This window comes from Protopterus annectens, chromosome 4.part1 (assembly GCF_019279795.1).
Source record: "Protopterus annectens isolate FY-2018-M chromosome 4.part1, PAN1.0, whole genome shotgun sequence".
NCBI lineage: Eukaryota > Metazoa > Chordata > Ceratodontiformes > Protopteridae > Protopterus > Protopterus annectens.
This window is the reverse complement of record NC_056734.1, coordinates 524,626,891-524,651,131: the sequence shown is the minus strand read 5'-3', so window position 1 is coordinate 524,651,131 and position 24,241 is coordinate 524,626,891. Positions and strand designations below refer to the sequence as shown.

The window sequence follows — 24,241 nt, the reverse complement described above, 5'->3', positions numbered from 1 at the left end:
GCAATTGTAGTAGAGTTTACACATTATTTTTTTGTGTCTTTCAGCTTTTCCCGGTTAGGGGTCGCCATAGTGGAACTCCGGTCCGCTAATGATTGGCAGTAGATTTTCACGTGCTGGCTTGCTGGGCCTAATGCACAACCTTCAACGAAGGAACACCCATTCACGCATGTCGACACACAGAAGACGCTCTAACCAAGAATCGAACGGGCAACGTCTGAGGTGACAATGCTACCGCAGCACCACCACGCAACAAAAGCAGATCCATGAAAGAATATTTTCTTTCAAACTGTTCAAAATGGAAACGTATACTTTAAATGAAGAACTTTCAATGGCACCACAGTAAAATTCTATGGCCTAGTTAAATGAAGTACAGAGACAGGCAGGCAGGTATTTTCCAAATAACACTCTTCTGGGTGAAGTGTACTGGGCAATACCAGACCTTCCAGGGGCTACGATGGCACTTTTATAATATTAAGCACACACAACTAGTCCTAGTGAGGGGACACCAAACCATACCTCAACATAGCTCCTGTAGAAGGTTCCGCTACGGAGAACTAGGAACTTGGCATCAATGTCAGCTGGACTGAGTCTCTCTTCAGCAAAGGCCAGCAGTGTCCTAGAGTGAGCAATGTAAAGGAGGGCTGGAATTCGATAGGTCACACCATTTCGTTCCCTCTTAAATACCACAGTTCTTGCTGGGAAATGGCGAGATTCCATTGTACCTGAAAGGAAAAAGAAAACATTACTGTGCTGAATGAACAGCAAGATCAGCACCACCTTAACAGTCATAGCAGGTATTAATCTCAGTAAATTTTATAAAATTCCAGGCTACTTAGTGCAATTCTTATTTTAAAGTTCAGATCCCCCACTTATAAAGACAAGTCAAGTCTTCACTTTCTGATCCTTTCTGACTTTTAGCACATCACTCCCCTCTATACTTTTGTCTGGTATAACCTGTGTAATCTTTATATAAAGTTTGTACGTTGTCCACCACACTCAGTTCAGATCAGAATAAAAAATTATAGCTTACTGCTATAAATCAAACATTGATCTTTTGGTCCATTTATTCTTGCTGTCCAGTCCATTCATAGCTCTCTCTCTTTGTAAGACAATGAAAAAGAATTGCATGTCATTATTTAATACAGGCAGGTGGACGGGACTATCTGGACCCTTTGTCAAAGGCTTGTAACGTTAACACCTCAGAAAATATTTGCATATGTATTAAAAATAGTATTAGGCAGATGTGACAATTTTATTGGAACTTTAAGAAATAAAGCTCCAAGAGGCTCCCATTTAAATATGAAGTAATCATGTCACAAAACAGTCATATGAAATCAATGACAAAATTATGAGACTTTGTACGTTTATTTCTGTTAAAAAAATAATTTTTATTCTCTCTGCTGTCTTTTTAAGAACACTAGCACAGATTCATTCAGAGCTGGGGGTGGTTGGTATACGGGACTGAGCAATTCACAATATTCCAAAAAAGTCTCCCCATTTCCCTCTGCCTGAAGTCATGCCCCCAACACCCCACCCCCCGCATACCATGAAAGTGAATTTGGAAAACCCAACATACTAGCATGTTTATTTAAAGGATTTTTTTTGTGGAACCTTTTATGGGGTTGTAAACATTTTCATATATTCTTTCCATGATTCTGTGTTCAGTTTTGTCAGTGTAGAATGCGTCACAGGATGACCAATTTAACAACTGCTCTGTTCTTACAAATTTGTCCTGGCATATCCAAATGCTAACATGCGACACTAAATATTAGTACACCCACTGACATTAATAAAGCTTTGTAATCCTCAGAGACCACAGTTCCTAATCCCACCAGCTTTATGCCAGTTTTTAAGCCATTCATGGACTTCATTTATCAGCATCACTAGCACTCCTAAACTTAAAGCAGCAGTAATACAAAATGTTTGATGTTACACCATTTCTGTTTTTTTAATCTTAAAGCAGCAGTAATACAAAATGTTTGATGTTACACCATTTCTGTTTTTGTAATCTTAAAAATGTCTTCCATTGTATACAATAGTATTAAAAATCATGAAGTCATATGACATCTATATCATGACTCATTACATGATTATTGCCTATTTAAAACTGATTTAAAATAAAGCAAAAGCACAAAAAACCTGAATTATTCACCGCAGCGTTTTAATGGTCAGACAACGTACAAAGCTTTAGAGTAAAACTCTCAAATGCACTGAGAAAGAAAGAAAGAGTTTTACTCGAAAGCTTTGTATGTTGTCTGAGCATTAAAACTTTGGCTTAAAGGTGCTTTTGTGATTTTTTATTGCCCATTTAAACTAGTTTCGCCTAGAACATGGTTATTTCTGAAGTTTTTTTTTTTAAGTTCCAGTAAAGCAAGATCTTTGGCAAGGTTAGAGTGTTTTTGTCATGTGGATTTTTTTTCAGTTATACTGTGGCGCTATCTCTGTTTTTTCTTAACTCCTTTATTGAATTACCACTTGGGACACAGGCAAACTGCATTAAGAAATAATTTTCAAACAAACGTTATAATATTTATAAATATATAAAAATAAAAAAGAGGAGAGGGAGACAAAATGTATATTATACACATACAAGAAAAAATGTTTACATGTGCAGCATAGTGTATTATATCGAGCAGGGTTGACAACATGCATATGTAACAGATGCAATACTGAAAGCTCTATACAACACCCAAGTAGGTACATTTTTGCCTCATTTCAAAGAGAGGCATATGGTGGAAAAAGTACGGATGGAAATCCAGAGTGCTGGGCCACATAATGAGAAGACCTTGACAGAATGGGTTAGACAGTGATGTGGTACTTCCAGTGAGATAGCCAATTCTGATCTTGGCAGTATGGAATATTTTCATTGATACAAGTAAGTGCATAGAGGTGACCAGTATTTGTAACTCTGTAAAGCAAAAGTTTATTCTGGGAGAAACTGTAGATCAAACTTCACTTTAATCCTTATGAGGTAGAGCTGCAAAATTCCACGGATGGCAGTGCTTTGCCCCCCCCCCCCACTCCCAATATACAGCCCCCCACTCCTCCACCTCCCCACTCCCAATATACAGCCCCCCACTCCTCCACCTCCCAACATACAGCACCTTAATATAAACCTCAGGATAAAGGAGAAGTACGAGATGTCAGTATTACGGTTTAGTTTCACCAGGACTTGCACTTCAGTGAGGACTGTCAAATTACTGATGCCATGGCACCCTTTACTTTCCATTCCCCTTAAAGGAAATTCTCCAGGAATATTCAGCTGCATCTGTAAGTTAGTTACAGCAGTTTGCACAAGATGCATCTTTACCCACCCCAAAAATCCCCAATTAGACTTTCTGCCCAAAAATCCCCAATTAGACTTTCTGCCCAAAAGACCTTAACCCTGGCCAATAGTATCATTACCATCTGGATAAATCCATACAATCTTACATTGATTTATAATGTTCAACCATCAATATAAAGAATATCCCCATACACATGTAAAAATATCTTTTCTACGAGTTACTTGTTGCACAATACGAGCACACACACCTAAAAAAAGGTATACTGTCCAGGGACCCACCCCAGTTCTTTCAAACACCCCTCTTCAACCCTCAGTTCATCATTTCATGTACTTTAAGTGAGCTATAAAAGCTGTGAAACAAAACCAGTGCACAAACTCAAAAAATGATCTTCACAATACACCTTTAAGTCAGATATGGAGATATCAATCACATTCTCATCAATATTAGAAAAGGAGAGCCACATTCACACACATTTGCATGAATATTAGAAAAAGCATAATACATCAGTGCCCCCAGTACATTTTGGTGTCTAATTTTTATGCCACAATACCATACGCCTGCTTAGTCCCAAAGCAGAAAAAGCACCTGTGACACTCACCAAATGTAGCAACAGTAAGTCTATTGTCTGACCAGCAGCTGTGCTCCAGACATGGCCCCTGCCTGTGTACCAGGCACAGGGTGGATGGTGGTTCATGCCATTATCTTTGCATGTGACTCATGAACAGAATGATGTGCTCAAGAGCTGTGAGCACCATGTAAAACATACAGCATACTAGAATTGTTAGTATGCAGAACATGTGAACAGAACACTGCAAGTGGCTGATAATCAGCAAGGTAATAAACAAGGCAAGGTGTGCAGCATGACAGTCTGGTGTTCCCTGCACAACAAGGCAGTCTGTGCACAGTTTGGTAATGGGAGGCCTTGGGGTGGGAATGCAGAACAGAGGAGGACACAGGTACCCACAAAAGCTGACATTTAGGCAAGCAGATTGCTCAGCTACACTGTTGTTGCTACGTATTGGGCCTTGACACTACGAAGGTGGCTGGTGCTGTGCCTGCTATGCAGAAGAGTACAAAAAAGTATATGCACTGCACTTTTCTCATTATACATTGTTTGCTGGGTTTCAATTTTCATCCCTTTATTCTTTTATGAAATATTTACTATACAGACATGCCTATTAGCCTGACAAGATAGCAATATAGGCCACTGGTGTACGTCATTGCTACAGCTGGGGTACATGCAGTTTGTGATTATGATGTAGTCATTTGGACCCACATTGGCAGCACATGTACATGGGTGGATGGGACCTGTGCATCTCTGGGATGGTGCTGTGTGTCAGCTGTGCGAGTATTGCCTACAGACAGTATGTGGGTGCCCTAGTGCATCTAAAGTGCATATCCTGGCTGCACTGCCACTGCACATCTATCACATTTGGAAAACTGGAGGTCTCAGTGAACTTAGGGGTATGATTGGTGTTCCTTGACTACGAATATTACAGCAGTCTTCACTTTCCCCACTTCTATCACCCCTTCCCATTTGGCACTTCTCACAAATCCTGCAAAACAAGGTAAATGCCTGCCATCACTTGGGGTGGGGAGAGGACATCCCCCTCAGTGAACTTCCACAACAATTATTTCAGTCTAGCTAGATATTATTTAAGAAGGCTTTTTATCTTCCATCCTCACTACAATATAAAAAAAGTTATTGTTTTAAAGCATTTATACTGATTGAATCATCCTGTAACCTTCTTACTCCATGCCCTACATCTACGCCGGGTCTTCCAGCACTACTCAGGACTTGCTCCAAAATATCAGCTCAAATCAGCTGTGGCTGGTTGCAGAACTGAAGAGCATCCTGGAGGGTACTTTTTTTTTACACTTTGGGCATACCCTATTTTCCTTTCCCCATTGTGGCCCTGTGGTTTCATTTGAGAGGCAGACATGCAATGGAGATGTATGGTGTACCACTCCACCTTTGTAGAAGCAGCTTCAGCCATGCTCACCACCCTTTCCCCTCCCTGGATTATACCTACTAGTGTGATGTCCCCAAGTCTCCACCAGGGATCACCATAGGGAAAAGCCCATGCAACCACCAACCCCTCTACCACTCAGTCAATCGCCTGAGCTTGCAATCAAACCCAGGTCACCTGGGCCATAGGATTTTATCCCTCTACACCAAGTGGCAGTGCTTTGCATAACATTTAGCTTTGTCACTTGCATATCACAATGTGAAATATTGCATCTAAACCTTTCAGTCTTAAACTTGGGCATTCTGATCACTATTCTGTAACTTTCTATTGCACCCCCTGTTACCATCAGTTTAAAATGCTTTCCCAACCCCCTTCACTAGAAAATGCCACATTGTCTCCCTGCTAAGAATCAGGGCAACCAACATATCATATAACAAGCAACATATCATATAACAAGTTGCCCAAGGTAACAATGTTGCCTTCAAAATCCCATATACCCTTCAAAGCTTTACATGAGAGCTAGTAACAAAAAGGACCCAGAGAAAAATCTACAGAGCTAGACTCACTTTCATAACCCCATCCATATCCCCAATTGGCTACATGGACAACACTCTGCTGGTATCTTACAGACTTATGTTTCAGTCCATTCTGGCCAAATCATTTCCAGTGTACCAAATAAACAGGAGAGACATACAGCATCCACTAAAGCAATTTCTAAATTCAGAGGAGGAAAAAAAGAAACCACAAGATGTTCTTATTTTCCTATAATCATATGTGCCTCCTTCTCTGAGAGCACAAGACTAATCCAACCAATGAATGTGCTCCAACAATCACTATATCTACCCATTGATTTTAGTGCACTGTGAACATTTCTATAGTTATTAAAACTCACTGAGGGCAACCAAATACAAATTGTGAAACATAACACCACTCCACTCCCCTAATCACTGATGCATAAATAAGAAGTCAGATTAAAATTTTATTTTTGTGACCAATCAAAATTCTATATACGTATGTAGCAGAAGTTCTGTACTCAAATACCCATAAGTCAAAGCCCAATGCATCTCATGTTCCAGTGACCAGCTTAATCCAATTTAGGGCAATGGGGAAGCTAGAGCCTCTACAGACGTTTAGTGGAGACAATACAGAATGTGCCTAGGTGGGATGCCAACCCATCATAGGACCCCCCCCCCCCCAATTAGAAACTTGTAGGAAGCAGAGTCATCTGGCACATTAAGTATAATGGAAGTAAGAGAAGCATCTTCTGAAAAAAAAAAGCCCATCTGGAAACATACAAAACATGCATGCACCACACAAAATACCCCCCCCCCCCCAGCTGAGAAATCAGCTGCAGAGCCAGGTGTTGCAAGACATAAATACTAACTGCTGGGCCACTGTGCCACCCAAGTAAACACTGCATTTTAAATGTCAGACAAGTCCATGGACAGAAACAGCAGTTCCCTAAATCCCAAAACAAGGCATATCATCATAAAAAAAAAAAAATGTTGCAAGTTTTTGAAAAGCAACCACGTCATGCAACGGTCTGATGTCTTGTATCAAAAACCCATACTGTTTCATTAAAGAACAGGAATTTAGTGATTAAGACTTCCGCCTTGCACCCCTGAAAATCCCATGGTTTAGGTATTTTAAGAACAGCGCAAACTTTGAATACAAAATCCTGAGCTCCTTTCACAGAATCATAAATCGAGAATTAATGAAATGGGCTCTAAGTTTTTGAAGGCTGGGGGTAGGGAGTTGGACCAAGATAAAGTAGTTTTTCAGTAGTGCTTACTGGTCAGCTAAAATTAAATTTTAAAATTTTATTCAGTCAATCCCATTTTGAAATTTACCACTACTATGTTGCACTCACATTTAATGTTGGAAAATTAAAAGGCTATAGGTTCTATTCCCACCCTAGGTGCTTTGATTATTTCCAGTACTGACACTGGACTGTGGCACAAGGAGAGCCATGTACAACAGAGGAGCAGCCATTCAAGATGAAATGCTAAACCAAGGTTCCATCTGACAGAGCTGGTGGTATCTCAGATGGAATGATAAATCTAGGGTCCATGTGATAGAGTTGGTCCTAGTGTAAGAATGGCGATAGATGGTATCTGCAGCCATTTTTGTCGCTTAGATGCTCTTACCCCAATTCTGTCTTCCAGTTTTCCCACACTCAGTTCTAGCCTTCTTTTCAGCTACCTCTCGTATAATTTTGTCAATCCACCAGTAAAACTTTTCACAGACTGCATTGGCTGCTTGGCCTTCAGGATTCCATACTAGGCTGTGGCAGGACAACAAATTTGTCAACCTGATTAGTTTTCCTCTGCATTTGGCATTTTTAATGTTGTTGTTGTGTCTTTCGACTTTTCCCGGTTAGAGGTTGCCACAGCAGAACTCCAGTCCGCTAATTATTGGCAGTAGATTTTTACGTGCCAAGTTACTGGCCCCGACGCACAACCTTCAAACGAAGGTACGCCCATTCACGCACGTCTCCACACAGAAGATGCTCTAGCTGAGAATCGAACAGGGCAACATCTTACTGTGAGGTGACAACGCTACTGCAGCACCACCACCGCAGTTCATTTGGCATTTTTAATGGAATGTTAAAAAATATATACCAATATTAAACTGCTCATCGGTGTAGAATGGTGCAGAGATTTTCAACTCACTGGAGCCACGTTAGACTGAATTAATTAGAACCATAATTCCAGGAAAAGATATCTTTTAAAGAGACTAAGTTTCCCAGCATTCCTCTAGCATTTTAACTACAGAGATGATGAAGCAAAGCCAAAAAACAGAAGTTTTTTCCCTATCCTCTATGGTATATTTAAACAGGTAAACAAATGCTGTGTTGGCAGGCCTGTATACTGTTTGCTAGCCAGTAAAGCTAAAAAGTAACTAGCATAACATTTGTTTTTGAGTTCTAGGAAGTGACACTGTATAACAGATGTGGAAGTGTAATTATTACAGGGATAGCAACTGGTAAGTATACTACCAATATACAGTACTAATATACTATCCACAACTGTATCAACCTCTCCACTGCAAACTCGGCAGCTAAATTATAAACCTATTTTCCTCTACTACTATCCACAACCATTTCCACCTCTACTTCTAAATGTAGAACTTTCTATTCTCCTCCACTCCTCATTTTCTCCTCTGGGAAACAAATGCACCTCTTCTTGGTATAGACAACAGAATCTTAATTATTATAGAATTTTTATTCTGACATGTAATACATTGCATTTGCTCTACATCTCTCCAATATACTAAATATTAGATTGGGTACTATTATATTCACTTAATACTGGTTTCATATTGCATTCTCCCTGGGCCTCCGCTGAAACAGGACTTGTGATCAGTCGGACTTTCCCAATAATCAAATAAAAAAAAAAAAAAAAAAAAAAAAAAAAAAAAATAATAGTATGTGCGCACAGTGCCAAATACTAGGATATCTTTGTAATGCAGTGCATCCTCCAAGGCAACAACCACCTTCCATTCCCCTACCACTGTACCAACATTTCACTGAAAGAATCTACAGGTGCCCGATCATAAAATATCCAGAATTATGACTGAAGAGCAAAAGGGTAAATAGATCTGCAGCCTACATTCTCTTTGTCATATGCATGTCTCCAAACACTGGGAAGGTAGCAAGTCCAATAGTTGTAGGAAACTGCACTCATTTTCCAGGGTTAAGAATGCTTGGAATGCTGACATCTGCACAGTCACAGAAACCTGGTTCAGAGCAGCGGAGAGCACCCCAGCCATATCTGGTTACTCATCCTATCATACATTCAAGACGCCAAATTGTGGCTAGTAAAGCCAAAGGAGGTGGTTACAATATACATTAAAGACATACACACCTCCAGGCTAGTCAAACGATTGACGCACAGGAAAAAACACCAGGTGCAGTTAACAATTGACAAGACCCCTGTACAAATCATAGATAGTTACAGACCCCACCCTAATCTGACCCAGGATGCCCAAACTGCCTATCTAGACCTCTTCAAAGTCACCACAATTCAACTCTTTACCCTGATCCTGGGTGACTAACTACCCAAACGTAGACTGGAAGAACTACTCATGCCAGAACACAAATGCCCAGAGATTCTTCGATTTTGTCAATGCAAATGCTTTGGAACAGCTAGTGGATACCCCCAGAAGAGGTGATAAACTCTTGTACTTTGTATAACCAACATGATGGTATAAACAGCTTCACAGCCCCCTCCTCCTCTCTAGGAACTGGCACCAGTATCCAAAACTATTCCAAATTACTATAAGAACATTTATATAGATGCATGGAATCAAGAATACCTGACCGGACTAAATCATCCTCTACAAGAAGAGTAAACCTGTCTGGTGGCCATCTGCAATAAAAACTCTAACAAAATAAAAAATTGCTGTCCAGGACCAAGAAGGAGCAGGTGCCCATTTGGAAGCAATCTCTCCTTAGCCTAAAAAAGGAAAGGAGAGCACTAGTGAGATCCTCCAAAGCAAAGTCCAAATTGGCCACATCTACTAGAGGCAATCATAAGGCCTTGTCCATAATCTCAAAGGTAGCACCCAGATATGTTCAGAAATGGTGGTCAAGGATACCACATATACAAATCCCATAGATATAGCAAACTTGCTGGCTGACAAGATTCAGTAAACGTTTCACCCCAGATTCAGTAAAAGTTTCACCCCTCTGTTCCCCCCAATCAGTAATTGCGAGTACCTGCCCCCTTTCCCCTTATATCTAGGGAATCGGATCATCACTGCTGTCTCAAAGGCAAAAAATACAGCCTCCATGGGACCTGATAACATCCCAGGCTGCATCCTACATGAACTCAGGCAGGAACTTGCAGCACTGTTAGGTGCCCTAGTCAACCAAACCAGAGTACCAGCTTTCTTGGAGGAAAGCCACCATTATCCCTTTACACAAAGGTGGAGCGTCCACTGATCTGGGAAATAATAGACCCATTAGCCTAACTAGCCTGATCTGCAAGGCCATGGAACAGATCATTATGGACCTCATTAACAAGGACATTGGCAACCTCCAAACACTCGATCCCACACAGTTTGGCTTAGTCAAGGGGAGGTCATGTCTATTAATTTAGGTCGACTTTGAGACCATCAACAAAGCCATGGAGGAGGGGAAGACTTGTGCACACTGCCTACCTTGAAAGGCTTCAACACTATTCCCAACTTGGGCACAATAGATAAAACTCCCTCAACTAGGCATCAATCTGTATGTTACCAGATGGGTAGCTAACTGGCTCACTGATGGAACCCACCTAGTTAAAATAGTGGAAGCCACCTCAAGCAGTAGACCCACATCAAGTAGCATACCCCAGGGTTTGGCCTGGGGCCTGTGTTATTTGGGATATACTTTTCTGAGGTGTAGGCCAAACCAGTGGGCTATGGCTGACTAAGTTTGCAGATGACTGCAAGCTGGGATCAGTCATGAATTCCACTAGTGATGTGGACATCCTCCAACAGGATCTCACCCAACTAAAGGACTGGTGCCAGAAATGTAGCCCCAAGCTGAATTCAAACAAATGCATCATCGTCCCCTTTAGGGAGAGTGATGTCCCCACAAATTATCACATTGTTATTAAATGTCCTAAGCACACAGTCACTTGTGAGGGATTTGGGCACCCAGATGGATAGCAACCTTTTTACCCCCATATTGCGGATTTGGGCACCCAGATGGATAGCAACCTTTTTACCCCCATATTGCTTCCATTGTACAGAAATCTTTCTACATGGCCCACCTCATAAGTAAGGGCATCTCATTCTGGGACAAGGAGGTCATAACATCCCTATAGTCTTCCCTTATGGGAGTACAACACCCAATTCAGCATGTACCTTGCAAGCACATGCAGCAGCTGGAGAGACCACAGTGGTTCCTCACCAAGAGGATCCAGGGCCTCAAAAATATACCATACACCAATCACTCTACTCTGTTTCATACAGACTCCTCAGAGGTGACCTCTGTGTGGCATACAAGGCGATCTCAGACCCCACCTTGATGGGTCTGTTGCATATCCACAAGTCAAGCTTCACTTGAGCAACCCATACATGCGACTTCAACCTAGTCTGTGACATCAATAGGACTTGTTGGTAGAACAGATATGACCCAGAGAGACTCCCCATCTATGGAATAGACTCCCTCTCCACGTCAACTAGAGTACCTCTTCCACCAGTGTCCCTGCTCGACAAGGGCATTAAGTACTAATTTGTCTATGCATTGGCTAAACTCTTGGCAAGCCTTATAAGGGCCTCCGAGCCAATAGCCTAGTAACTTCCTATGATCATATGCTAGTATGTAAAATTATGGTACATCATTTGGTTCACTTTCCCAGCCTGGTCCTATGTCCCCCCCCCCAAAAAAAAATAAGGGGGAATATTTACTCTATGCTAACGATTTCAGGGCAGCAGGTTTACTTAATGCTGCTGTGATATCAGACATCTCCCTCGACTATGAATAGTGAAGGTTCTAATTCACTGAGAAATATCCATTAATATTTTGGATCTCATACCTTTTGCAGGAGCAAGATTCACTATACATTTTGACTGCACAAGGGGGTCTTGAATTCACAAAAATGAAAAAACAGCTTCAAATAAATACAAATATTCAGGTAGAATGAATTAAATGACTGCAGTCAGTCAGAAATGAAATACCAGTATGCTCGATTCAATTAACAGTCCTTTAAAACGCTAATGTTTATGAAAATAACTGCAATAATTTTTCCACTTATTTCAGCACTATGCTTGGTGCAACATGGGAGCAGAGCATTAGAAAGACATGGCAGATAAATATGACACTGCCCCTTGTAGAGGTAGAAATGCCCAACACAAGCAGACAGGGTAGATGAGAACATGTGTTAGCTAGGTAACAAAGATTCACAGGTGGTAAAGGGCAAAGAGACTGATCAGCAATTATTGTACTAGAACAGAATGGGTTTTTTGAAGAAAACAAAAAGTAAACCAGTATGCTAGTTGTCACAGGTAATGGACAGGGGAGGTACTGAGCCCCTGGATAAAGAGGGGGTCATAGTAGAAAATGAAGGTATGAAGGCAAGGACAGAAACAGAGATACAGATTAAAGGACCCTATGTTCTTCTACTAATGGGAGTGGTTGAAGAATGCCTCACTCATCCACTGTGCAGCCTATCAGATATTCCCCAGAGTTTGGCTGACCTCCATTGGCCTATGGGAACTTTCAGCGACAATACAAACCCTTTGGTGGTTATATGGGAGTGGCAATACAAACCCTTTGGTGGTTATATGGGTCTTCCACAGAGTTGCCTTTTTAATAGGCACTTACTTTCCATGGGATTCAATAATGCCTACATTAAGCATACACCATTCTGAGTGAATAGACAGACAACTCACACCTTCTTCCTCCTAATTTTATATAGGTTTCCCTACTGATATTCTTGCAGATTTAAATATTGACAGGGACTCAAAGATTGCCACAAAGTGTGTACTTCATGTACACGGTGTAATCCTGAGTGACTAGAAAGCACAAAAATTCGATAAGGTTAGAAATCAAGAATACACTCCCACCGACTGCAATTTATCAACTGCTGTGCTCTCCTGGGGATTACTGCTATCAGTTTATTTTAATGCGTCAGCAAGGATTTAAATGAATTTCTGGGGCTTTCTACCTCCTTTTGTGGATATGCAGCCATGGAACTAGTATAGGAAGTGATGCAGGGGCTTTTTACTTCTGCTCAAAGCTTCAGATGGTTTGTGTCATCCAGTTTTAGCTACTGGACATTACTGGATTCATAATACAATATTTTTGTTATGATTTAGCTTTGTAATGCATCTTTATTATTCCCTACCCCCATGGGTGACATAGGCAATTACATTCAAATAAAAGTAATCACACACGATAAACATTTTAGTTCACATATATTGCTATACTAAGCAACATTACATAAATTATTCAGTTCCTACTAATATATACATACATATACACACATACATACACACACACACAATATATATTTTTATTTCCTTACATAAATCTGAGCACGTCAGGGATTCTCTTATAAAGCCGACAGTAATTCCAAATACCGTCTTCAGGGATTTCTCAAAAATAGCACCCTGTATGGTTTAGTGATTTAGAAATACATTTTTACTGCACTCATCCAGAAATGTATTCCATAACTAGAGCTGCAAGCCTTTACAACAGTCTTGTTCACACCATAGTAGCTCTATGGAGATTATGTACACCAAAGTTTGTGTGGAACACTTCATATGCTTTACAGAAAAGGAGGAAAGCACACTGCCTATAAATAAATCACACACATCCATGTGCAGATGCCACTCAGACATAGTAACAAAGAACCCGACACAAATAAATTACAAATCCTTCTTTTGACTTATGGTAGTGTGAGGGGAAGAATGCCCAGAATGTTCTGGACAGACACATATTCTGACCTCAAACCAAAAACTAATCTAGCCAAGATTTTGGGTTTATATCACATCATCGAAAGCTTAGAATTTCGAGTCACGTAACATCGAACACAATACATCGAACCAGGAAAACATCAAAACGATGTGAATGGCTGTTCCCAATGAGTACATGAAACATTAAGGGTGTAGGCTGGGGGGCTGTGCTCCCCTGCACCCCCCACGTGGGGGGCTGCACCCCTCCCCCCACTACTTACTTAAATAAAGCGACTCAAGAGATTGCATTACAGTGTAGGAAACGGAAATCTTCCATTTCCACACTGTAATGCACTGAAGTGCAATCTCCAAAGTGGAATATTTAAGTGTCAGTGAGGTGTGGGGGGTGCAGGGGGCCTTGCCCCTGCATGTAGCAATGCGTTTTTGATGTACACGCCACATGTTTTTTTCCCCATTTCAATGTTTTACATTTCGATCGATGTGTTTCCCCATTTCAATGTTTTACATTTTGATGTATTGTGTTCAATGTTACGGGATTCAAAATTCTAAGCTTTCGATGATGTGATACAAACCCAAGATTTTTTGTACCAGCTTCTCTCCACAGGCTATTTATTACTGCTCCCTCTCCCTTAGGGCATGACCCCCCCCCCCTCACTGTCTTCTCTTGACCCTGGACCCACATTAATTTGGTTTTGTCAGAATTGGGTCCCATCTCCTCAGCATTATACTCTAACTGAAGTGATAGATAGTGGTTATGTAGTCCACACCACATATCTGAACCTGGTTAAGGTATTCTCCAGTCAGCTATCAGACAAACTCATATGTAAAGTGCATAGCAAACTTGACTGATGGACAGAACCCACAGAGCTGTAGGCACCACTACTGCAAAAGGTGCCAATAGGACACTACTCCACAGGGCTTTATGCTGGGCCCCATTCTAGACATTTATTTCTAGAGTCTAAAAGCCATTATTCCAGGCTTTTGGCTAATAATTTCTGGAGGATTGTAGATCAGGGATGGTTATTGTGGAGGATTGTAGACCAAGGGTGGTTATTTGCATTTCCACTAAACGGAGCTGCATTTGGAAAGGTGGATTATTGCAAATAACTAGTGCAAGGACAACGGCCTCAAAAAAAAGAGCACTTGTATTGTTTCAGTACAAAGGTCACATGAATGACAACTTTGAGACTGATTTGGCTGTTACAGATTTAGGCATCTTTGGAAAGGATTGCCTTTACTTGGACTAATCCTTCTAAATGATACAGTATCCATAATACATATTCACAGTATATAAAGACTCAAGTCAGCTGTAAATTACTTGTCACCCTCTCTGCCCAAGGTGAGAGAAACCTCTCTAAAATTACAAAGAGATCATCATGTCCCCATCCAAAGCTCAAATCATCTGGGCTTGAAGTTGAGGGGGCACCAGACCAGAGAACTGCACAGGATGCCAGATTATAGTATGGTTCTTACACTGCCACTTTTCTTAATTACTGGGACTACTTGTACACACAAGTTACGTGGCTCAGTTATACATTCTATTACAACAAGATTTTGCATTCAGAGTTCTGCCTCTACTAGACAGCATCAGAGATGGCACACTCCTGGGTGTTAACACACATGGGACTGTTTAAATGCAATATTTATTCAGTCTCATACCTTCGTCACATAATGGGGGAACAAAGGCCCAAATAAACAGGGACAATTTTTAAAATGTTACTCTTAATATACATTTCCTGAAGGATATGAAGTCTGAAACTCAAACATCTCATTTTCTGACTTCACTCCTCAATGGTTTACCAGAAAAACTGAGAAATAGACCAAAATATGAGGCAAAACTCTGTACATTTGAGAGATATGCCTGTTCTCAGTCAAGCAGATCACCTTCACACATTTATTCTGGCAATTAGAACTTTAGCATGTGAGATGAACCTAAGATTTGATTTACAGACAATCCATCACAAACCAAAAACTCAAATTTGTGCCTATTTCACTCAAGACATGGGCTAGAAATGTGCCAGTCCATCTGAACTGTCCTGGAGGGCTACAAGTTTATTTTGTGAGCTGCAGACGCTTATGGAAATGTCTATAAGTAGCACAGGATATCGCAGTAACACAGGTCCCTTATCAATCTTGAAACTCACTTACTCAAATTTTACTTTCCATGAATAGGGAGTTTCACTTGTCAGCCTTGTTCAGTATCATATATAATAGTCATCATACCTAGAGGTATTGGTCTGAAGATTTACAGTACTAATGGTCTAGCCTTTCACATTCTTCTGCTGCACACCTGGTGATTTAACAGAATTGTTATTTGCCAAGTATGCACACTCTTTCTTGCCTACATACGTACTTTGACAATTATCTATTTTCTTAAACTTGCCATTTTCTCTGCATTTTACCTCAGACCACATTTATAAAAAATTAACATTGGCTTCCTTCCCAATTATGCCTCTCTGGAGACTTTTTTTGAGAAAGTTAGATGCACTTCAGTTTTGTCTCTAATCTGTTCATCTTTTATTCCATTAAGCCCACAAAATATATTTTGTACAAGCACTACACAAGCTTTGACACATCACTTTTGACTTGTAAGCATCTGTGGCACCAGGCCCTTTCATGTTCTATATGTATATTTGGCGCAAAATATTCATTGAACTTACTACTTACACTTTGGCACTCTGACAGTGCAAAGGAACTATAGGTTTTTAATGATGTGAAATGTGAAAACTCAGTATTTCTCCATCCTTCTCAATTGGCTTTATAGCCACCCTCTCCTTTTTTTTTTTTTGCAAGGCTATACATTTTCTGAACAGTAAAAACTAAAGGATCCAACATTTGGCATTATCTGTAATTCTCCGTGAATTACCCAAAAATCAAAAATCTTTAATAGGTCAGGGCAAAAAAAATAAACAAAAACATCAGGACAGGTAAGCGGAATTTCTGCAGTAATTCTTAAAATGGCTAGGTTATGCTGGTCTTTGTATCAAGAGCTATAATATGCATGTTCAAAGTATATATACAGAGTCAAACCAGCTCTGTGTACTAATCATACAGTATGAGAATCAAAAATCAGAGAGGCTAGGTGGCGCATGAACCACAAGTTCAAAACAAAATTATATATAAATTTATAAACAGTTTGCATAATACGTTTCAAAATCCTCTGTCATACTGCTTCTTTTGGCTTTTCCCAGTTAGGGGTCACCACAGCAGATCACCTGTCCGCTCACGGAGTTTTACAGTGTCGAGTTGCCAGCCCGGCACCCAACCTTCCACAGAAGGCACACACATGCTTAGAGTGTCCAAGCCACCTACAGCATGTCTTTGGGATGTGGGAAGAAACCGGAGCATCCAGAGGAAACCCTCGCGACCACAGGGAGGACATGCAGACGCCACACAGAAGGCACCCCATCCGAGGATCAATATTTTGACCTTAGTTCTTCCACCAAAGAATAGGATTACTCTGTCTATGACAAACATGAAAGGCATAAAGCATTGTCCCCCCCCCCCCCCATTGTAGGTTGCATGGTAAGATTTTTTTTTTTTTTTTCAGAACACAGCCATAGCTACATCACATTTGTTACACACAGATCTAAACTCTGGTGCAAATACACATCTGCTAAAGGTCTTTTTAATGCAATTAAAAACTTGTTGCTGTTCCTTCTCCCAGAGGTATAGGCTTCCCTTCTACAGACAACCAACCAGATGACCTAATGTTTCCAGCTGCAGGAGCCAAGTAGTGATGTCACCGTTTACAGGTAATAGGTCTAACACTTAAAGGTAGCAGAAGAGAGGGAGGCTATAAAGTAAATGGAGAAGGATAGAGAAATACTGAGTTTTCACATTTCACAGAAAAGTGCTTCAGTTTAAGTTACCTTCCAGAATTAGTCTAGGTGGAGCATAAACTGTCCAACCCCCCCCCCCCCCCCCACACACACACACACTCAGTATACACACACACACGGTTATTCTGGATTAAAGTTTCAGTAACATTCAGGATTACAAGATCTGCACAGCATTGTAAGAAAAGTCGACTCACCTAGAACTGCAGCAGAGAAGTCCACTTATTTTGCTTGCTGTTCATGAAAGGACATTTCCAGGAAGGTTCTCAGACCAAGTTTGGTGGGGGGGGGGGGGGGGGGGAGGAGGTGAGGATCACACAGTAACTGTATTCATGACACTGCAAAAGGGACCTTTTGACAACTCATGCTGCTGACTCAGTAAAACATCTAATGAGTCAGCACAGCAGACCTTTTGTTCTCTTGTATGCAAACAATACATTCAGCAAGCCTGCTTGTCATTTTACCCTAATGAGGGTTACAGAGAAGTCCATCTCTGACAAAGGTCTGCATTCTCCATACCTGGAAGATAATTCAGCTAAAGTTTCATATTCCTCGTCAGAAAGGACTGAATCAATTTTTTCAAATTCAAGGATGTAAACAGCCAACTATTGTAACATTCAAAAAAAGTTATTGATGAATTGAAGAAAACTTTACTCACTGTACATGCAATGAAAATTTCTTTTTACTAATACAAAGAAAAGCGTTGCATTGTGTATGCAGTACACGAACTAGCTGAAAAAAGGACCAGGGACAACCAATCAGTGAAGGCAAGTTTAAGAGTCCAACAAAGTAAACCACAGGTTATAGTAAACAGGTTCATTTCCCAGGTATGTGGATCTGATCAAATTATAATCTGTTTAGAGTTCCTGTGTCACTAAAAGACAGGCGTTAACCAAATGCATTTTGCAAACAGTGCAGAACCAAATACGCAATTAGGAGGTATAGCTGCTTCTGTCCAGTTTCTACCCAGTAGTGTTTGCATTCCTCATTTTCTGGTTATTGGAGTATGAATATATTGGGCAGTTTAGAAATCAAAAGTTATCATAAATGGCCAAAGTAATGAGCTAAAAATAGATTGCTTTAGGAAACAAAAACTGTAGTAGATTCTAGACTCTCACAGGTGTAGACATTGATATCAAAGTAAATCACAGCACACAGGGTTACTTACATGCAGAGCAAAAACTAGAAAAGCCTTTCTAGTTTCTGCTCTTCATGCAAGTAACCCTGTGGGCTGCGATTTACTTTGATACATGCCATAGATTGCAGTGGGCAACTGAAAGGGTAGCTTCTATTTATGGAGTTACAAGATGCAGAAATGGGCCAATGTCATTGTAAATGATGGATGGCAAATGGACATTACACAGAGGGAGGAATATGATGCATTGCTTCTGAATGCGAGTCACAGGGAGAAAACTACAGGTCTGAGCATCCCTGTTTTGTAATTATAGGAAATAAGATGCCAGGAGAAGAAGAAATACTTAAAAGCACTGCACATCAGTCAGGCCCAGAGTATGCCATAACAGCAGCCCTTTCTTACTTCAAAGAATGGATATTACAGAAATGAAAGTGATATATCAGCCTAATATGAATAAAACTAGGTAAGTGAGCACATTTCATTCCGTAGTTATGCCTGCAGTGAGATGCACAGAGTGCAATACCTGAAAGAAATTAGTCTCAAAAAGATTTGTTTCAGTATGCAACCTTTTTGATCAATTTCTTCCTTGGGCAGTTAACAGATCCCTACCTGTGCCTTTCTGTCTGTAACCCAAAACAATGGAGCATTAGTGACAATTACTGCATAACTATTTGCCTGTACAATAGCACTCACCCAGCAGTGCAGGGAGTATATGCCTGCATGCACTGCAGGAGGCCAGTGTTTTTTTTTTTATTCTGACAGCATAAACAAAGACATAATCATAATTCTACTCATTAGCAACAGCCTAAACTAGACCAGATATGCATATGAAACACATGATGCATGTATACAATTTGCCAGCCATCCTGCTTTTTTTTTTTTTTGTTTGATTTAATTAAATGTGGCTACAGTTTCAAGCACTAGCTTCCACAGCTGTAAGTATCGATTTTTCAGTAAGACAGTAGTATTGCAGCCTTCACTCCTCTCTATGTTCAGACAGACAATAATGGCAAATAGGTCATATTCTTCTAGTTGCATGCTACAGATCAGTCATTTTCTTACTTGGAGCACATTGTAACAGTGTCATCCAGCCACTCACCATCTGGATTTTTTATGCATTCCAGCTTTATGGTTTGATATCTAGTGGGCAAATACCTCAAATGTCTACCTCCCCCCCTCCAAGAGTGTTTTACAGATGACATTCTTTTTCAGGAGCTCTAGAAGTTACATTATATAATCCTATTATGGTGTATACAGGATGGGCTGATCTTTCCACCCGTGTTCTTTCCACCTATGTGTGAATCAAGGACTAAGGCCATATGTCCCTCAGGTTATGCCAAGCAGCAGGAAACACCCCATCAGTCAGGCTCCGTTCTATATTTCATAACAGAAGGCACTATCTTGTTTCTCAGTTTTTTTTTTTTTTTTGCTGAGAGGCAGGCAAACAATCATACGAACATACAATCACACTATCACAATTGACACCAAGGGGAACCTTGTAAACTATCCGGTTTCTCTCTTGCCTGTGGACTCACAAGTGCTCCACTCAAGCTAGTGGCTATTGTGGTAGGTTAGGGACTATGGCCAAAGGGTTATAGTTCACACATCTTACACAGTTGATTGTAACATAAATAATGGGGCCATTAAAGAGTTCTAATTAAATATACAACTACCTTTGTGAAATAACACATAACTAACTGGGGAGCCAGGTACTTGAATGATTGCAGTCTCTGCCCATTTCTACAGTCTTAGAATTGTAGCGTAAGCATTCCAGGTCAAAAAGGAAATCTTAATGTTCAAGCCTATGTGAAAATAAAATGCCATGTGAAAATACTTGCATTATCTCTAAAAAAATTATAAAAAACAGTTCATTCACAATTATCTTTGAATATGTTAAAACATGCATCCTGTATTATCCATTTAAGAAAAAATACATCTAAACAGGGTTATACAACAACTTAGTACACCGATTTGTGTCTGTGCTACATAGTTCAAAGCAGTTTATAATGTAACATTTTTATCAACTAAAGTAAAATAAGCATCAAGAAGACAAATATAAACCTTACCAGTATCAGCAGCACAGCAAACCCCACACTTTTACAAAATTAAATACTACATAAAAAAACAGGAACTGAGAGCTACCTTTAAAGGCAACCCAGCCCTAGAAATGAAATTACTACTACAGAAAAAACAAGGAAACTCTCCAGGTTACTTAAAGGTACCCATTAACCTTTTAAAAGCAATTCCATCAAGTCACATTTAAATATCATTAAAAGTGTTAAAGCACCTTGAGGCATGTTAAAGTTTATTTATGTTTGCTGCATTTTGCCAAGGGCATTAGCATTTTTACTGCAGTTTTAGCTTGTGCTGGTTATGAGATTCCCCTTTAAGAAGAGATTTTGACTTGCAAAGGTTGCAGCCACCTGACAAACCTGCTAACAAATGTAAATTGGAAAGTTTCCCATTCTTGGAGCTGAGCAGATGAAGTGGTGCTACATCTATAACCATTAGGCAAGGTCCTACCTTCTTTTCTCTCCTGACAAATAGCTTCGCTTGGAATATTTCTCCTTTTACTAGCCCGCTGTTAAGAATCTTGGGCTGCTCTATCATTAACTGAGATGCTTTTATATGATCACCCAAACTGTGCTGACATTTGTCTACAAAGGTTTATAACTATGGGAGCAGCATATGTAACTTGTACAGACATAGTGAATGTATTCCAAGCTTTGAATATTAATGTGCTGAAGTTTTAAAGGTGTGAAATGGTGTAGATCACTTATCCAATTCAGTATAAGAAGTATATAACGACAAACTTTGCATCTACTTTAGTTTTAAAATACAAATTCCCCTACCCTGTCCTTACACGCACATGCATGCGGAGAGAGGTTCAGCAGAGCTTACTTTTGACTTAAATGTAAAGAAATACAACCGCAAAGCTTCAACAAAATACATAAAGGTAAATGACTTAACCAATTCTGTTTTATCACAGTGTTTTTCAGTCTACGAATTGGCAACTTTTGCTTTCATGATTCCTTGTATTAGGTTGTAGTTAAACAGAAATATTCATCCTGATAACACTTAAGGATGTTGTAGTTGATCTAGATTGCTCATTTCCCTACCTATTTGAGAAGCTGCAGATGCTACTTAGTTTTTACCAAGTTCTGGCAAGAATTCAGTTATGGTGCCTCGTTCATTCTTGTATTCATTTGTTAATCTTAATCTTACTACTAAACCTGCTATGTGTTTCATTTTTGTCAGCTCCGTAGAATGAAGAGATGGAGCCCTGACCATCACCCAGACAGCCTGCTTTTGGTTAGCAGCCTGGTGCTGGAAGATCTAATGAGGGGTATGACAGAAATTGACATGGCACCTCTACCCCCCTTCTTTCAGAGGAGTAGGTTGTGGGGAACACGTTAGGGGTATGCCTGGTGTCCGAACTCTGGTGGTGAAATTGAATCTGTAGCAAGGAAGGCACTGATCCATATTGTAGATGAGCTGACAGAAAGTGGGGGTATGCCACCATGTAGGTGGGTTAGTTCCCTTCATGGCACCCACTTGCATTTGACAGCACCCAACATACCAGGGAGCTAAGGACAAAAATGTCAAACACCTCAAAGCAGTTCATATGACATCATCAGTGTCTGAGCAATCTTCACCTTCTGATCCTTCACATATCTCAGTCTATCAGATAGTGAAATGGCAACCCATTTTTAGGGTTATACTGACCCAATGACAGAATCAGACTAGGAGAATAAGGAGAAATATTGTGCAAAGGATTGTCCAGTTGTTACAGGAGGAAACAAATTCCCTTTACCCTACCTCTTCTAGAGAGCACCTCAAGTCATTTACTACCTAACACAAATCAAAAAACACTGCTATGTCTGCGCTAAGCCTTCTAGCTCTTATTTTCATAGTGCTTTTTTCTGCCAGCTCCATGGTGCAGCCAAATAAAGCCCTGACAACTTTCCATGTAACCTCAGTTTGATTAACAGCCTTGGAAACATTTACAAGAGAGGTAGGTCTTTGAGGGTTTTGCCAGTCATGGAAATTACTCAGTCTTCAATGTTGAATGTTAGTGGGCATACAGAACAAGAGGAACACAGGTCATAACAAAAGAACAAAATAAAAACACTCTAATCACAGCCTGAACAAGATTCTACATCCACATCCTCAGAAATATACATTGCCTATGAGAGTGCCCAGCATCTGCAGACATCATCCTACCTTGCCTCATCCTAGGCTTCAGCAAACATATAGCAGACACTTTCTATGAGTGCATTAACTGAATCCTGCTCTGTCCAGTGTCATCAGTGAGTACCATATAGTTGAGTAACTTGTAGCTGTAGAGCATCTTAAATGTCACTGTCACTCCTTGGTCCATGGACAGCAGTTTGGGTATGATATTGGGAGATATATATTGTTACACACAAGGGATTCTGCACTGCACCTGGGTGAGCACCAACATTATCTAAGAGGAGCAGTAGTTTTTCTGTGGTGGATGAGTAGCCCCTTAAATGCCCTCATGGTGCTAGCAACATCCTCTGACTGAAAGAAAGATTATTATTATTATTATTATTATTATGACACAGTGGAGGGCACACTTACTCTTTTTAACAAGCTGTGGAATTTTGTTGCTGATGTCCAAGCACATATCTGAGATTTGCAGAGACATCATGGGAGTTTATGTTTACATCATTAAAATAAATGAGATATGCAGGTTTTCAGCCACTAACAGCTTTATTTATTTTTATTTTATTTTATTTTGTTACTTTACCAGGGAAATACACTGATCACAATACACCAGTGGTGTAACAAGTGGCACACTCACTTTTGGTGCCGAAGGCAGTGGGTTCTAATCCCGCACCAGGTAGATCAATTACTGACACTGCAGTGCAGCCTAATGGTGGTGTGGCACCCCTATCTTCAGTGTCTCTTAAGGAGTCTGTATGAGACAGAGAAGACAGATAGGTATTTGGCATAGCTAATGGAACTCAGGACCTTGATTTTCTTTGTGTGGAAATGTTGAAATCTTTCAAGTTGGATCATGTTTCTGGAGTTCTATTTCATAAAAGGAGCACTGTATTCAGTTATGGGTCTAATAATTGATAATTGATAATTAGACCTAGAGGAAATACCACTGGTAATCAGGTGAGCTAAACAGAAAGATTTTCTAACAACTTTGGATACATGGAGGTTGAAAGGGAGCTCATTTTCAAACGTGTGTCCAGGGCTATGATAACTATGTCTGTTTTGATGAGATTATTTATTATTTATTTAAAAATAAATAAATAATGTGTGAGGAGATACCATTAAAATGGTTGGGACAAGGGTTCTGGTGTTTACCAAAGGATATGATGCTACATTTTTGGCATTTAGCTTGAGATCATGATCATGACACCATTTGTTTGTGTATGTTAAACTCTCTTGTAAAATCTGGAGGACACCAGTAGACTTGATGATGGCTTCAAGATTACACTCATCAATAAAGTTAGTCAGCCAAAGGCCTTTGATATCAGCTTTGACATCCGAGACGCATATACCAAACAAGAGCAGCCCCAGTATGGAGCCTTGAGTGATCACTGGTAATAAACCTTTTTGCGG

At 40.2% G+C, this 24,241-nt stretch overlaps 1 protein-coding gene across 3 annotated transcripts in view; it reads right to left on the bottom strand.

Moving 5' to 3' along the window:
* The window catches only part of LOC122800948 (sialidase-4-like), a 40,149-nt gene extending 19,168 nt beyond the window's left edge, over positions 1-20,981 (bottom strand). The window contains exons 1-2 of one of the 3 annotated variants that reach the window (XM_044070336.1): positions 20,928-20,981; positions 517-722 (exon numbers count right to left, since the gene is read on the bottom strand). In XM_044070336.1, the coding sequence (XP_043926271.1) occupies positions 517-722; positions 20,928-20,937 (216 nt within the window). In that variant the 5' untranslated portion in view covers positions 20,938-20,981. Of the gene's footprint in view, positions 1-516; positions 723-20,313; positions 20,417-20,706; positions 20,869-20,927 lie in introns of those variants that run through there. The other 2 variants (XM_044070337.1, XM_044070338.1) reach the window with 2 other exon arrangements.
* Positions 20,982-24,241: the final 3,260 nt, after the last annotated feature.